At 44.7% G+C, this 17,416-nt stretch overlaps 1 protein-coding gene across 2 annotated transcripts in view; it reads left to right on the forward strand.

The window, feature by feature from the left end:
• Positions 1-4,210: 4,210 nt before the first annotated feature.
• Positions 4,211-17,416, forward strand: part of LOC135011722 (retinol dehydrogenase 7-like) — a 94,924-nt gene continuing 81,718 nt past the window's right edge. For both annotated transcript variants that reach the window (XM_063952484.1, XM_063952483.1), the window contains exons 1-2: positions 4,211-4,523; positions 8,242-8,500. In XM_063952484.1, coding sequence (XP_063808554.1) covers positions 4,211-4,523; positions 8,242-8,500 — 572 coding nt within the window. The remainder of the gene's footprint in view (positions 4,524-8,241; positions 8,501-17,416) is intronic.

A 17,416-nucleotide genomic window follows, 5' to 3' on the forward strand; every position in this document is an offset into this window, starting at 1 on the left:
TTGAGCAGGACTGGAAACTCTCTGTAACCAACACAGGCAAACAGGAAGCTATCACCGGCGTCTGTGAGAAGTCCAAAGGGTGCTTATAACTGTGAGCTCCCCAATCAGGAGCCAGACTGGGTAATCACAAGTAATGCCGTGCAGCTTGCATGCTGCACGGCCAGCACACCATTATACAATTAGAAAAGACCCAGCAACGGGGAACGCGGCCCGAACGTGGCGTCCCCGTTGCTAGGGTCTGAGCGGCTCCGTGCGCCCGGCGTCTAGCGTTGCCAGGGAGCCGGCGGCTGTACGCGCACGGCGTCCCTGGTTGCTAGGCGCCGGGCCGCACCGACGAGCGGACCCCGGCGCCTAACACTACCTTGCTGAGACTTGTAGTGCCACACAGAAAAAAAAAACAGAAAAAGCAGAACACTCGTAATCAGAACAATTATAATAAACTCTACAATTTAACATGGAGTGAATTTAAAGTTCTTAGCACAATTTTTGGCAAAAAACGGGGATCCACCTACTATGGCCAGGTGTGTCCATATCTCACGCTCGCTTTCATGGTTCTCTGCACTCACGGAAGCACACACTGCTCTACCTCTACAGCTCTGCTCTCCACCACCCTGCATGACCACTCGGTTGGCTCCGTTTCAGCTTCTCCCGCTCCCCTCCTCATAACACATCCAGCTCCTTCAATGGCTTCTCTCCAACTCCTCCTTCTTCTTCCCACAAGGCTCCATTTGCTCTTAGTCTCTCTGTTGAATCAGCTCTTGCCACCTCACCAGTACAGTGACCTGTCTCTGGTCCATACTTTAACCACTGCTGTAGCAGCAAAACACTCTCCAGGTTGCAAATACTGTGATTTCCATGTTTAAAGGACCACACACAGTTTTCCAAGATGCTACACTAAGCCTTGGAGAGTGATGGAGTGGACAGAGATTAATCTATGTTTTAAGACTTGGAGGTCTATTTATCACCATCTGCATCTGATGATGCGGATGACAGGTGATCAACTCGACGAGACTCGCACTGCAATTATTGAGTACATCGCATGGATGTATCAATTATCGCATGCAGGGATAGACTGCGAAGCCTCTCCGCAGGCTGGGTCACCAAACTCCTCTTCTTACCTCTTTCCTACAGTACTCTTGGACTTTCTCCTAACAATTGGTCATCCTAAACCAGCTCAGGTGGATTGATCTATTTTCTGAAATTCTAATGGTTAAAACATATTCAGGTGTTTAATTATTAGATCCTTATTAGTGTGACACATTTTTTCATAAAAAATACCCCGATATCCTGCTGAGCATGCACACCGCCGGGATCCCCCCCATCGCTACTACCCCCACCGCCGCAAACCCCTCCTCCCCCAGATTTTATACTTACCAGTCCAGGAGCCGGTGTTCGCTGCTCCAGGAGGCTGCCGGGCGCCGGGTCCTTCCTCTGTGCTGTGACCCCTGGTGCTGTAAAGTGCACTTCTGCTTTGCAGCATCACATTTGGAGCATTTCATGAAAACTGCTCCAAATGCCCTTTAATACATTTGAGTGATACTTAAATAATTTTTCACATTATTTTAGTAAAAATAATGTTAATAAATAGGCCCCTAGGAGAGAGAAAAAGGGAGATATTTAATAAATAGGGCAGTCCAAAATTCAAATAGGGAAGTCACACCAACTGCCAGTCAGTCCCATATGGCGATGTTTGGCAGTGTTTGGGGTGGCAGTTGGTATGGCTCCCCTATTAGAATTTTGGACTGTCCTGCATCTGCCACTGGAAAAGAGATATTTATCTCTTTTTTTTATATTATTTTTTAGATAATTGTGTTTATTAAATATCCCCCATAGTACCAACCAATCAGCTCCTATCTGCCATGTTACAGGCTGTGTATGAAAAATGACAATTAGGAGCTGATTGGTTGGTACTTTATCTCCCTCCATTATATCTCTCTCCAAGGTTTAGCACATAGACCACAAAGTAACAGCCAATCAGCTCCTAACTGCCATGTTACAGGCGGTATTTGAGAAATGACATGAACTGATTGGTTGGTACTTTATCTCTTTCCACTTTTTCACTCTCCAAGGCTTAGTACACCTGACCTCTGATACATGAACTTGCAGAGTGAAGATCTCGCTTTTGGGATCTGTCCTGCAGGTTTTTGAGGGGTTTTCTGCTGCTGCATACAGCTGCGTGCACCAGCAGAGTTTGCCCCTGAGTGTGAAGTGTCCTCAGCATGCAGCAAACCACACCCTCTGTCCCGATTTATTACATTCTTCCAATGTATGGTGAGACCTCTGACTCTACTCAAAGTACATTTTTCAATTTTCCACGCCTACATATTGCTATTTACAAAGGTAGACCAAGGTGTATTTATAGTACCAAAGCATAGTAATGAGCTGTACAAAGTCTACATTTTTTCAGTACTGCAACAATTGCTTTGATTTTCACAAAACAATTATTCTGACTACTATAAGGTAAGTATACGTGTTGATATGTTTATGTTGACATTACATTACCATATAGCTGTGACTGTGTGGTCTGCACAGTAGGCCACTGGCATGTTCTTTAGTAGGTGGTCTGGATAAAAGTCTGCAAAGTTGGTTATGACAAGGATTCTTTATAGATGACAGTGAATGTAGAAAATGTACTTGAAAACCTCTTGTGGGTCCATTTTACTGCAAATATAAGGTAAAAACGAGGAACCAATCTGTTATAGAAACCATTACCCTGGGAAGTGTTTGTCATGTTATTTACTGTATACTGGAATGATGTCATAATTAATTGTTGTAACCCACAAACATCGAAAACATCTGAAATATTAAAAGGAGAAAACACCATAGAGTTGTATGTTGTACTTATTTTTCTTCTGAGCACCAATGGAGAATTTATGTTTATGAGAGCCAGGGCCGTAACTACGTGTGTGCCAAGTGGGCTTGGCACACAGCGCAGTTGCCCTGAGGGCGCACGGCCAGCGGCATATAATGAGTGAAATTGACTCATTACATGCCGCCTCTAAATCTGCGCCGTGCGCCGCAGCTGCGCTGTGCAGGGAGGAGAGCTACAGGCTAGCGCCGGGCAGGTGAGAAGGAGGAGGAGGGAGGGGGAGCAGGGAGCCGCAGCAGCGCTATGTCATTGGTAGTAAGCGCCGCTGCAGCAGCCCCCTCTCCTTCCGTATAGGCTGCCCGGCACTGCTGTGGATGCTGGGATGCGGTTCCTCCATCCCAGCATCCACAGCAGCGCCGGGCAGCCAATACGGAAGGAGAGGGGGCTGCTGCAGCGGCGCTTACTACCAATGACATAGCGCTGCTGCGGCTCCAGTCCCCCTCCCTCCTCCTCCTTCTCACCTGCCTGCACCAAGGGAGATGCCAGCACGAGGAGCCTATCAGCGGGGAGAAGGTAAGTATGTATCTCTCTCTCTCTCTCTCTCTCTCTCTCTCTCTCTCTCTCTGGGACACCGTCTGCCATAATGTGTAAAAAGGGGGCCTGGCTGCCGCAATGTGTAAAAAGGGGGCCTGGCTGCCGCAAAGTGTAAAAAGGGGGCCTGGCTGCCGCAATGTGTAAAAAGGGGGACTGGCTGCCGCAATGTGTAAAAAGGGGGCCTGGCTGCTGCAATGTGTAAAAAGGGGGCCTGGCTGCCGCAATGTGTAAAAAGGGGGCATGGCTGCCGCAATGTGTAAAAAGGGGTCCTGGCTGCTGCAATGTGTAAAAAGGGGGCCTGGCTGCCGCAATGTGTAAAAAGGGGTCCTGGCTGCCGCAATGTGTAAAAAGGGGTCCTGGCTGCTGCAATGTGTAAAAAGGGGTCCTGGCTGCTGCAATGTGTAAAAAGGGGGCCTGGCTGCCGCAATGTGTAAAACAGGTGGACTGGCTGCCGCAATGTGTAAAAAGGGGGACTGTCTGCTGTAATGTGTAAAAAGGGGGACGCTGTCTGCTGTAATGTATAAAAGGGGCTCTACCTGGTGTAGTGGCGCTACTGTGCAGCGTAATTTGAATAATGGAGACTACTGTGCACCGTAGTATGAATTGCTATTATTTTGTGGCCACGCCCCTTCCCCATGAAGCCACGCCCCTATATATTTTTTGCGCGCCTGCGGCGCACACTGCCCCTATCTTGCATGGGGGGCGCCAATGTCATTTCTTGCACACAGCGCTAAAATGCCTAGTTACGGCACTGATGAGAGCTATGTCATTACCTGTCTACCACAGTGATCAAATTCTGTTGTGGTTATGTGGCTCCCTGTGCTGGCGCTGTTGGGTTTGATATTCCTGTACAGATGGTACAGACAGAGTCAGATACTGGAGAATCTCTCAGATAAATATGTCTTCATTACCGGATGTGACACTGGTTTTGGGAACCTGTTGGCGAAGCAGCTGGACAGACGTGGAATGAGGGTTCTGGCTGCTTGTCTGACAGAGAAAGGAGCTGAGAACCTGAAGAAGGAGACCTCCAGCAGGCTGCAGACTGTAATACTGGATGTTACTGACAGCAAAAGTGTGAGCTCTGCTGCCAAGTGGGTTGCTACCATTGTCAAAGATAAAGGTCAGAAGTACATTTATTATTTTATCTTTTAATGGTGGAGATGTATCAAATTTGGAGAAAGATAAAAACTGGAGAGAGCCAATCAGCTCCTACCTGCCATGTTACAGGCTGTGTTTGAAAAATGACAATTAAGAGCTTAGTGCATAGACCCCAAAGGCTCCTGGCAAGCTTGTACAAAATCTCAACCAAACTAAACAAAGATAGATTGCTGTAAGAATCTACTTGAGGTATGCTAATACACACAAGCTTTAGACCACAGGTTTTCAAACTCGGTCCTCAGGACCCCACACAGTTTATGTTTTGCAGGTCACCTGTAGATTTTTAAAATGTGACAGTTGGTGATACACAGTGCAGCTGCTGGATGACATGGAAAACGTGAAACGTGTGGGGTCCTGAGGACCGAATTTGAGAACCACTGCTTTAGACGAATAGTGTGATCGGGCATCTGTTTCTCAGTGTATTGAACACTCTGGGGAGTATGTGTTACAATGGTTTGGGTGAAATTATTACTGCATGATAAACTGCATTCAGAATGGCAGCTACAGTACCAGATTGCAGTATTTGCCCTGAAGAACTGTGCTCCATTTGTGCCAATTAAGTTTTAGAAGGAGTTACTTAAATATTTTGAAGGGGAAAAAATTCTGTAAAGCAAAGATATTACAATTGCCACTATTTTATCAAACAGTACAGAAGAATCAGTGAGCATCCTAATGGTGATATCGATGATAGATGTTAACGTCACATACCACCAAGTCTAGTAAACAGGCTCACAAAAATAGTAAAGTCAATACTAACATATTAATAATAGGTGAGAATTCTACATCAAATCAGTGTAGAAAATAATTTGCAACTCATTTAATTACAGTTTATTACATACAACACAAAGTTGTTTCATGTCACAAACAACATTATGTTCTGCTAAGCGGCCATACTGTTACAGTTGTCCAGTAAGTCCAAGTCGTTTCCAGTGGCCTGCTCACCAATTTGGATCAAATTGGGTGCAAAATACCGGCAGTCGGTATTCTTTTAGGAGACCGATAGCAGGATCCCGACGGTAAGAATCCCAACACATCCTAGTAAGTAATTTTAGTCTACCCCTAACCGTCTCCTTCCACAGCCAAACCCTAACCTACCCCACCCCTGCAATCTAACCCTAACCTTCCCCACCTCCGCAACCTCACCCTATCTCTTCCCCTAGTTCCAAACCCCAATCCTTGTACTTACCTATGGGATGTGTCGGTCAACTGTCTGTTGGGATCCCGACTGCTGGTATTTTGACCGCATCCCTATGGGTCATGGTTATTTGCTGCCACTGCCTGTACCTGCTTACAGAGGATCATCCATCCACGTACCTGGTCCTGGTCCTTAACATTATGACACATATCAATAGCAATGGACTTTTAAAACCTCTGTCACTGACATCATCATGCGGTGCCTTAACCTCAGACTGTTTAAGTGGATTAATCCCAATCACCTGTGCTTGGGTATTATAAGTCTTTCTGCCTTGTGTTTGCAAACTCTGAAAACCTCTCCAACATATCTGGTATTGTGAAATTGCTAAATTCTTGCAACTCCTTTTGGATTCTCCTTGTCTGTACCTGTTTCTAGCTCTTTATTATCCTGCTCTATTTCTACCTGCTGGTACTTATCCTGTTACCTCAGCACTCCAGGCATTGGAATCTACCTTGACAACGGGTACTAATTTACCTTATTCTGCAACCGTCCTGGCACAAACTGAGATGAAGGTCTTGCGCCACTACAAAGCATTGTCACGCATGCAAAAGTGGCCATGCTCACTGTGGGACATTTCATGCTCTTATGAAGTACTAGGTCACCCCACTCCTTCTCTTCTATAAAGAACTGTCAATTACCAGGCACAGCAATGATAAGTAGCATGCCTCCCAAATTCCAGGCAGTCAAGAGAAAGGTTCCAACTGGCAGTAAGGCTGGACTATAGCACCTAAATCAGGACAGCTAGAAGGTATTTGGTTAAACCAGTGGTTCCCAAACTGGGTGCCTAAGGACACTAGCAGGGGTGCCTTGGATTAGTGGTCCAGGACCAATTCAAACTATTTTTGATCAAAGTACTAGACAAAACCAGTGCTTGTGGCTGCCAATTATAAAATATGAGGACAAACAGAAGCAAATATTGTCCCGCAACACACTAAAGAAACTAAGGATGACACATAAACATCATTTACTTATTGTTTTCTAAAATTGTCAAAGACAATTTTGGCCTATGGGTGCCGTGAAAAAATTCTGATACTCTATGGCGCCATGATTAAAAAAAGTTTGGGAACCACTGGGTTAAACTGTATTTGCTTACCAATCCCAAACTCCAGTGACTGGTGACATGAGGTGTACAAAGCAAAGCCTTGTAAGTAATAGGAAGTGATAAATTATGAAGGTAATGCACCAATGACTTTGAAATAATGCCATTTTGAAACTGGTTGCTAACAAGGAACATCATCGCTATGTTAACTCCAGTTGTACTCTTTTCATTTCAACTCTGTTTCAACTCCCATTAGATTATTCAGACTTGTGCTCCTCTATAATTACTATCTACTTTGCCCCACACAATCATGCAGTTTGGTGGAACTTTATGTACAAATCCCAAATAAACAAAGATTTTTTTGATTAGAGTGTTTTCAGGAACGACCCAATGCATACCCTCCAACATTTTAGACATGAAAACCGGTACAAATTAGGAAAGGGGACGCGGCCATGGGTAAAGGGTGTGTGGCCACGCCCCCTTTCCTATACTTTCAATGTCAATTTAGATAGTCAAAAATCAGTACAAAGCCTTTTTTGGCAGGTACAGACCATAAAAAAAGGTACTGTACCTGCCAGAAAGGTACAGTTGGAGGGTATGCCAATGGCCAGAGCCAGGGCAGCATTCAGGGGGGGACTGTGGGGACTGGTGTCCTGGGCCCTTTCAGAGAGCGGTGCCCACCCCTGGTTCCTACCACCAATACCTGGAGAGCTGCACCAGGCTGTGAGATAACAGCGGGCTGATGCACAGGGAGCACTTCCTAAAACAAGCCTTCCCTGTGGATCCGCTCTTTGAATCGTTCCTGTAGGTCCACCTTATTATTACAATGTATGACATCACATAGGGGTAAAGTGGTTATAACACATTATTGTTTTTTCACTATTGTTTGCAGTTGTTTTGTTTTATGTTATCACTCTTTCCAATTGTAAAGTGCAATGGAATTTGCTGCATTATATAAGAAACTGTTAATAAATAAATAATAGTGATATCCAGGCTTCAGTACAGATGGGTAAATCAAAATAACTGAAGTACTAATTAAGTCACCTGTGCTCAAGCCTGGATAACCCTAAAACCTGGGGCTATGGCTAACCCTTGGGGGTGGCAGCTAGGGCTAACCACCCCCCTAGTGCCTAACCCTAACCCCCTCAGTGCCTTCCCGGGCCCTAACTCTAACCCTGATACTCCCTTTGGGATGTCAGCTGTCAGTGATCCAGTGCCATTCTCCTGAGTGGTGTCGGGATTCCGGCGTCGATTACATGACCGCCAACATCATGACAGCTGGGAAGCTGAACGCTTCCCCTAAAATGATAGTTACAGCCCTTAAATGATGTGCATTCCCACTCAGGTAGTATGGCATGGAAGTCCCCCTCAAGAAATCTTGCGTTTGTCCCTAACTTCATGATGACTTTAATTTTCAAAACAATGGTTTCCCCTTTTTATTTCCAGGTCTTTGGGGACTGGTGAACAATGCAGGTATTGGAATCCCTAGCTGCAACAATGAATGGCTGACTAAAGATGATTTCCTGAAGGTTTTGAATGTAAATCTGTTAGGGGTTATTGAAGTGTCACTTAGTCTCCTGCCGCTGATTCGGAAAGCGAGAGGACGGGTTATTAATGTATCCAGTGTGGCTGGAAGAGTAGCCATCTGCAGTGGAGGATACTCTTTGGCCAAATATGGAGTAGAATCATTTTCGGACAGTCTACGGTGAGTAGGCATGCCGTTCTAAATTTATTCTTACATCTTTTGTATGCACTCTCAAAGTGCTTTAAGATTTTTCTTGCTTGTATGTGTCTTTAGCTATAAACCCTCTGTCATTTTGCATGCTTTTTTATGCTAATAAAAGCACAAATTAAACACATGTTCTAAGTGAAACACAGCAAAAACATGAAATAAGTGATGTTTTAAAAAAAATGCTACAGTATCTCATTGGTATGCAAGTAAAAATCCCATTAATTGTGGTAACATTAGGAATGATGATCTATAGCATCAGAGCCATGTGATTCATATGTAAAAGGCCACATAAATGAATAATTAAAATGTCAGTGGGTCCACTCCCTTAAGGGGGAACGATTATGTAACTTTTGCTAACGAACTGACACGTTTTGAATCTACTCTATATGCTCCCACACAACTAACCCATTTCACACATCCTCAGGTATCTGTAAAATTTGACTAAGTAGCTTGTTCATCTTGAAATCCCCCCTGTATAGAAAAGTGGGACCAGAATCTCATGCCCAGGGGCATTCAAGTAAATTTGAAGAAAATTTATCAAGCAATTAATGTTTGCTCCTGTAGCATTGAGGTCTTGGAAACACAATACAAGGTGATGACCAGGCGGTATTACTTTCCTAATGTCCTACACAAAATGTCCCAGAGTATCCCCTCTCAGCTGGAGGTGCCGTGGAGAAGCAGGTACACTAATTCACATATGGTGGGATTGTCCCCTTATTCCATTGTGGTTAAATATTCTGGTCTTGGCCTCAGTGATTCTGGGTACTACAGTCCCCTCGGGTCCTGACATTTGGCTCCTATCCTGCTCTGATTTCCTTATTTCTAGCTATAAGAAGTCATTGATTAAGCACTTCAATAATGCAGCTAGGGAAGGCATTGATCCCAGTACGTTGTATGTATTGAGACTGTTTTTAAACATTTCTAGACAAGAGACCTCTAAGAGTGTGTAAGGTGGATTTCATAAAGTAGGATCTACGCAGATAAAAGCTCTGGCACCAAATTAAGTATTGGTGTTACTAGAAATTGTTAGGAGTCCTTCATCTGGCTGTGTTCCTCAGATGAAAGAATGAATATTTGATCATGGCTGTCACCTGATATTCAAGTGTTAGGTCACAATCAAGGTCAACAGCAAGATTTTGTACAGGATCAGAGATTGGCAGCAAAGAACAAGCTTAAGCCCAGACAATTGATCCAGATGCAGTCTTGTCCTTTGAATGTTAGCTCCTATCACACGATTATTAGTTTTATTAGGCTTCAACTTTAGGCATTTGCAACTGGCACTCCATTCCTGGAGTTCAGTTAGACCGCAACTGAGAACTAATATACAGTAGGTGTCTTAGTACAAGGAGTAAAGAACAGGTACAGTTGAGTGTCCACTGCATAACAATGGAAATACAAGCCAAAACAACTGATTATTTCACAAGTGGTACCATTAAAAGTATATTGCAAATAGCATGGAGGGTAGGATATAGCAATGTGGACTTCCACATGTCTCTGGTGCAGCAGAGCATACTCCTGAAACATTATCTGTGACCTACCAGTGAGACCTACCAGTAAGAAACACTTTGAACTAATAAAGGACTTTACTGTGCTACCAAAATTTACTACTGAAGGAGCAAACATGGGTGGGAACAGGTCATTCATGCGTAGACAAAGTTTAGTGAGGGCAACAGAAATTGTGGGCTATGAAGAATTGTGCATATGCGTAGTTATGCCTGTATGGATCTTTTGAACCAGAGATAGGGCTGATGGAAGTGCATACTGATGATGATGATGATGATGATGATGATGGCTATGAAACCAAGTATACTGATAGGGGCAGTCTGAATGCAGAGATACGTACTGTTGTTAACATTATATTTTCTCCTGTAAATCAAGTCTGCAGCCTGGGTCTAATCCTTGACTCCTGCCTCTCCACTAATCTCCACATTTCTCTTCTACAATTACTCCAAGGTCAGACCCTTCCTAATCTAGGAGGCTACCAAATGTTTTATTCATGCCCTTGTCTTCTCTCACTTGGACTACCTCAACCTCCTACTCTCTGGCCTTCCTCTCTTCCACCACTTCACTAATAAATCTATCATCTGTGCAGCTGTTCATCTTACCTCCTAGCTTCTTGCTCTGTATTAAATACTCCTGTTCATCAACTCCTTTATTGGCTTCTTTTCCGTTTTCGGAATCCCATAAAAGTTACTCACCCTCATTATCACAGCTCTCAATCGCTCTTCCCCAGCTACATCACTGACCTCATCTCAGTCCACACTACCTCTTACTCCACTTTTTCTCTGATTGTCACCTTGTCTCTGCACTGATTACCTCCTCCCACTACACCTGTGCTTCCTCTGGAACTCTGTCTGTCTGTCTACCAAACTGCATGGATTCAGATGTGCTCTATAAATGTGCCTCTTCTTCAAAGTTCAACAGCTCTCCTCATACTCTTAACTCTTACTGTAGTTGAATTTGTACACTGGAATCTCTCTCAAAGAGTAGTTCTCCTATAACAAGGTTTTCTCCTAGTAAAATGCAGAGTTGTTCCATGAGTATTAGTTTTTCCAAGATTGAAAACAGTTTCTGGACCTGAGGATGAAACGCATTGATTCTGCATTTTAAAGACTGATCTTTTACCTTGTTCATACATGTTGCATAAAATATAATAGAACTACCTCTTTGCATTCCACATAATAGCTAAATATGTTCTTGTGAAGTTACAGATCTCGGAGCATATTTACTAAAGATCGATTTTTATCAATTCTTGTTTTATCAATTTCAAATAGATGGAAATCGATCTAAATCCATGTTGTACTTAGAAAGGCTAAAACACACATTTATTAACATTTAAAAATGAAAACTCAGTTGTTAGCCCCTGAAACCAAACATCAAGTGAGATCAATTTTCATCAATTTGTAATCAATAAAAATGTATGAAAATTGTGCACTTTGATGGGTTTAAATAGCATAATTTTATCAATTTCTCTAAAGTGCTCAATAATAGATTAAATTATGTTTGGCAGGTACATGGAGGTGTTGTATGAATGGTTAGGGGTCTTATGAACGTACAGATGTTAGCTTATAGTGTTTTTTCAAACTTGCATAAAAAATGGAAAAAATCACTTTAGAGACATTTTTATGTACCCCAAAAACACTGTAAAGAGTTTAATTTACTGAAAACAGTTTTTGGCTATAATTTTTCACCTTAATAAAAAACGTAAAAATCAGCGATTTGACACCTTTTATGACATGATCCAGGATAGCCATCTTCAACATTCATTATGCGAATGTTTGCCTCACAGAACACTTGCTGATTGAGTAAATGGGCCTTCACCCTTCCTTGGTGGTCGAGCCCACTATGTGTACATTCTATAGCTCACAGGTCAGTAGAATAGTTACTGTATATCACTTCAGCAAGTTAGCTGATTCCTGTTCCTGTGAGTTAATAATCAGCATCAGCTGTTCATCTGTGGGATCTGCTGTTTACCACTTGTCTGGCGTGGTTGCATCAGATGCGACCACACCAGGCTGGGCTTTTCCTGACATGGTCACATCTGATTTGACCTGTCAGAAAGCTCACTGTATGGCTGCAGGAAGAGAATTTTCCTGGAGATGCTGCTACTAGAGGTCCCTATGATTCCTGGTTCCCTCCCCTCTCTGCCTGATTCCTGGTTCCCTCCCCTCACTGCAGATTGACCAGCCCAGCAGCACCCCTTATCCCGCAGCTGCAGACATTAGCAGCCGCTGAGGAAATGTTAATAAGCATCCCATTAACTTTCCTCTGGACCTCACAGAGGACCTACAGAGAGAAGCAGGCACATGAAAAATATGAAGTTGCAATGTTCTGACCATCGAAGACCTGATGTTCTGCCCATCTATGTATGAACCAATGGTTTTTATTTATTTATTTTTTATTTATTTATTTTTTTTTGGGGGGGGGGGTATTATTTTTTTAAGAAAACCGGATTGGATATATTTTAAAAAGGTGTTCTTAACCCAATTCAATAATTAAAAAACAACAATTTCTGAGCTGTTTTTGGAAAAAACTATTAGCTAGTTAAGAGGTTTAGTAACATTCTGCTGCAGTCAGTCAAGATGCCTAGTTCCAGTGTTCCAGTGTTCAGACTCTTGTTCAGCAAAGCACCTCAGCCGTCTGCTGCGTCTAATATGTTGCTATTGTTCTCCAAGCCTGAATCCAGCTTCAGCCTTTGCCTGATTTAAATCTGGGTACACACTGAGCAATATGCCGGCCAATTCGCCGGATCAGGTGGCATATCAGTCAATATGGAATATATTGGGCAGTGTATATGCCAGAAATGTGTGCTCCCGCGGTCGCTAGCGATATCGCTAGGTTTGATGTGCTGCACATCAAACCTAGCAATATCACTAGCGACCTTGTTTATGCTAATGAGAGATGCTAATGAAAGATGGCACCATATTACAAAAAGGATATCCTGGAGCTAGAAAATGTTCAGAGGCGGGCGACTAAACTAATCAAGGGCATAGAGACGCTGGAATACGAGGAAAGCAGAGGCAGAACTCTGGGAGGCAACGGAGTCAGCTGCCGCCGGGCTCCTGCTTTGAAGGGGGGCACCTCTCCTCCTGTTCTATGTGTTCAGCGACATTAATCAATTAAGTTAATTGACAGCAGCCGGTACCTCTTCCGTAGCTGACTTCCCCACTAGTCACTACACCTTACAAATCACACCCTCTTTATTATAGATATACTGGAAGCAGACACCTTACTGATGAAGCTATTTGCTCCTATAAAGGAAGCATGAGAATTCTAACTATAAGTAGTTATTTCTCTGACAATTACAAGTAGCTTCATATAGTTAGAATTCTCCTACTTCCTATGCAAGAGCAGATATCGCCATCAGTAAGGTGCATGCTTCCAGTGTAATAGGTTGTGGGTTCTAATCCTGGATATGACACTTGCAAATTTATTGTCAGAGAAATAATCAGCATTGGGAGTGACTGAGCAGATCTATGTAGGGTGTGGCTGGACCTCTACATAGATCTGCCTAGTTGCAACGATTTTGTAGTAGCTTTATATTGGCCCTCATTCCGAGTTGTTCGCTCGTTCTTTTTCATCGCATCGCAGTGAAAATCCGCTTAGTACGCATGCGCAAAGTTCGCACTGCGACTGCGCCAAGTAACTTTACTATGAAGAAAGTATTTTTACTCACGGCTTTTTCTTCGCTCCGGCGATCGTAATGTGATTGACAGGAAATGGGTGTTACTGGGCGGAAACACGGCGTTTCAGGGGCGTGTGGCTTAAAACGCTACCGTTTCCGGAAAAAACGCAGGAGTGGCCGGAGAAACGGTGGGAGTGCCTGGGCGAACGCTGGGTGTGTTTGTGACGTCAACCAGGAACGACAAGCACTGAACTGATCGCACAGGCAGAGTAAGTCTGAAGCTACTCTGAAACTGCTAAGTAGTTAGTAATCGCAATATTGCGAATACATCGGTCGCAATTTTAAGAAGCTAAGATTCACTCCCAGTAGGCGGCGGCTTAGCGTGTGTAACTCTGCTAAATTCGCCTTGCGACCGATCAACTCGGAATGAGGGCCATAGTTAGAATCTGCAGGCTTGCTATGCAGGAGCAAATGTGTGTGTGTTAGTGATGTGCACCGGAAATTTTTCGGGTTTTGTGTAGAGATGAGCGCCTGAAATTTTTCGGGTTTTGTGTTTTGGTTTTGGGTTCGGTTCCGCGGCCGTGTTTTGGGTTCGAACGCGTTTTGGCAAAACCTCACCGAATTTTTTTTGTCGGATTCGGGTGTGTTTTGGATTCGGGTGTTTTTTTCAAAAAACACTAAAAAACAGCTTAAATCATAGAATTTGGGGGTCATTTTGATCCCAAAGTATTATTAACCTCAAAAACCATAATTTACACTCATTTTCAGTCTATTCTGAATACCTCACACCTCACAATATTATTTTTAGTCCTAAAATTTGCACCGAGGTCGCTGTGTGAGTAAGATAAGCGACCCTAGTGGCCGACACAAACACCGGGCCCATCTAGGAGTGGCACTGCAGTGTCACGCAGGATGTCCCTTCCAAAAAACCCTCCCCAAACAGCACATGACGCAAAGAAAAAAAGAGGCGCAATGAGGTAGCTGTGTGAGTAAGATTAGCGACCCTAGTGGCCGACACAAACACCGGGCCCATCTAGGAGTGGCACTGCAGTGTCACGCAGGATGGCCCTTCCAAAAAACCCTCCCCAAACAGCACATGACGCAAAGAAAAAAAGAGGCGCAATGAGGTAGCTGTGTGAGTAAGATTAGCGACCCTAGTGGCCGACACAAACACCGGGCCCATCTAGGAGTGGCACTGCAGTGTCACGCAGGATGTCCCTTCCAAAAAACCCTCCCCAAACAGCACATGACGCAAAGAAAAAAAGAGGCGCAATGAGGTAGCTGTGTGAGTAAGATTAGCGACCCTAGTGGCCGACACAAACACCGGGCCCATCTAGGAGTGGCACTGCAGTGTCACGCAGGATGTCCCTTCCAAAAAACCCTCCCCAATCAGCACATGATGCAAAGAAAAAGAAAAGAAAAAAGAGGTGCAAGATGGAATTGTCCTTGGGCCCTCCCACCCACCCTTATGTTGTATAAACAAAACAGGACATGCACACTTTAACCAACCCATCATTTCAGTGACAGGGTCTGCCACACGACTGTGACTGATATGACGGGTTGGTTTGGACCCCCCCCAAAAAAGAAGCAATTAATCTCTCCTTGCACAAACTGGCTCTACAGAGGCAAGATGTCCACCTCATCTTCACCCTCCGATATATCACCGTGTACATCCCCCTCCTCACAGATTATCAATTCGTCCCCACTGGAATCCACCATCTCAGCTCCCTGTGTACTTTGTGGAGGCAATTGCTGCTGGTCAATGTCTCCGCGGAGGAATTGATTATAATTCATTTTAATGAACATCATCTTCTCCACATTTTCTGGATGTAACCTCGTACGCCGATTGCTGACAAGGTGAGCGGCGGCACTAAACACTCTTTCGGAGTACACACTTGTGGGAGGGCAACTTAGGTAGAATAAAGCCAGTTTGTGCAAGGGCCTCCAAATTGCCTCTTTTTCCTGCCAGTATAAGTACGGACTGTGTGACGTGCCTACTTGGATGCGGTCACTCATATAATCCTCCACCATTCTATCAATGTTGAGAGAATCATATGCAGTGACAGTAGACGACATGTCCGTAATCGTTGTCAGGTCCTTCAGTCCGGACCAGATGTCATCATCAGCAGTCGCTCCAGACTGCCCTGCATCACCGCCAGCGGGTGGGCTCGGAATTCTGAGCCTTTTCCTCGCACCCCCAGTTGCGGGAGAATGTGAAGGAGGAGATGTTGACAGGTCGCGTTCCGCTTGACTTGACAATTTTGTCACCAGCAGGTCTTTCAACCCCAGCAGACCTGTGTCTGCCGGAAAGAGAGATCCAAGGTAGGCTTTAAATCTAGGATCGAGCACGGTGGCCAAAATGTAGTGCTCTGATTTCAACAGATTGACCACCCGTGAATCCTTGTTAAGCGAATTAAGGGCTGCATCCACAAGTCCCACATGCCTAGCGGAATCGCTCCCTTTTAGCTCCTTCTTCAATGCCTCCAGCTTCTTCTGCAAAAGCCTGATGAGGGGAATGACCTGACTCAGGCTGGCAGTGTCTGAACTGACTTCACGTGTGGCAAGTTCAAAGGGCATCAGAACCTTGCACAACGTTGAAATCATTCTCCACTGCACTTGAGACAGGTGCATTCCACCTCCTATATCGTGCTCAATTGTATAGGCTTGAATGGCCTTTTGCTGCTCCTCCAACCTCTGAAGCATATAGAGGGTTGAATTCCACCTCGTTACCACTTCTTGCTTCAGATGATGGCAGGGCAGGTTCAGTAGTTTTTGGTGGTGCTCCAGTCTTCTGTACGTGGTGCCTGTACGCCGAAAGTGTCCCGCAATTTTTCTGGCCACCGACAGCATCTCTTGCACGCCCCTGTCGTTTTTTAAAAAATTCTGCACCACCAAATTCAAGGTATGTGCAAAACATGGGACGTGCTGGAATTTGCCCATATTTAATGCACACACAATATTGCTGGCGTTGTCCGATGCCACAAATCCACAGGAGAGTCCAATTGGGGTAAGCCATTCCGCGATGATCTTCCTCAGTTGCCGTAAGAGGTTTTCAGCTATGTGCGTATTCTGGAAAGCGGTGATACAAAGCGTAGCCTGCCTAGGAAAGAGTTGGCGTTTGCGAGATGCTGCTACCGGTGCCGCCGCTGCTGTTCTTGCGGCGGGAGTCCATACATCTACCCAGTGGGCTGTCACAGTCATATAGTCCTGACCCTGCCCTGCTCCACTTGTCCACATGTCCGTGGTTAAGTGGACATTGGGTACAACTGCATTTTTTAGGACACTGGTGAGTCTTTTTCTGACGTCCGTGTACATTCTCGGTATCGCCTGCCTAGAGAAGTGGAACCTAGATGGTATTTGGTAACGGGGGCACACTGCCTCAATAAATTGTCTAGTTCCCTGTGAACTAACGGCGGATACCGGACGCACGTCTAACACCAACATAGTTGTCAAGGACTCAGTTATCCGCTTTGCAGTAGGATGACTGCTGTGATATTTCATCTTCCTCGCAAAGGACTGTTGAACAGTCAATTGCTTACTGGAAGTAGTACAAGTGGGCTTACGACTTCCCCTCTGGGATGACCATCGACTCCCAGCGGCAACAACAGCAGCGCCAGCAGCAGTAGGCGTTACACGCAAGGATGCATTGGAGGAATCCCAGGCAGGAGAGGACTCGTCAGAATTGCCAGTGACATGGCCTGCAGGACTATTGGCATTCCTGGGGAAGGAGGAAATTGACACTGAGGGAGTTGGTGGGGTGGTTT

This window comes from Pseudophryne corroboree, chromosome 2 (genome assembly GCF_028390025.1).
Source record: "Pseudophryne corroboree isolate aPseCor3 chromosome 2, aPseCor3.hap2, whole genome shotgun sequence".
Lineage (NCBI taxonomy): Eukaryota > Metazoa > Chordata > Amphibia > Anura > Myobatrachidae > Pseudophryne > Pseudophryne corroboree.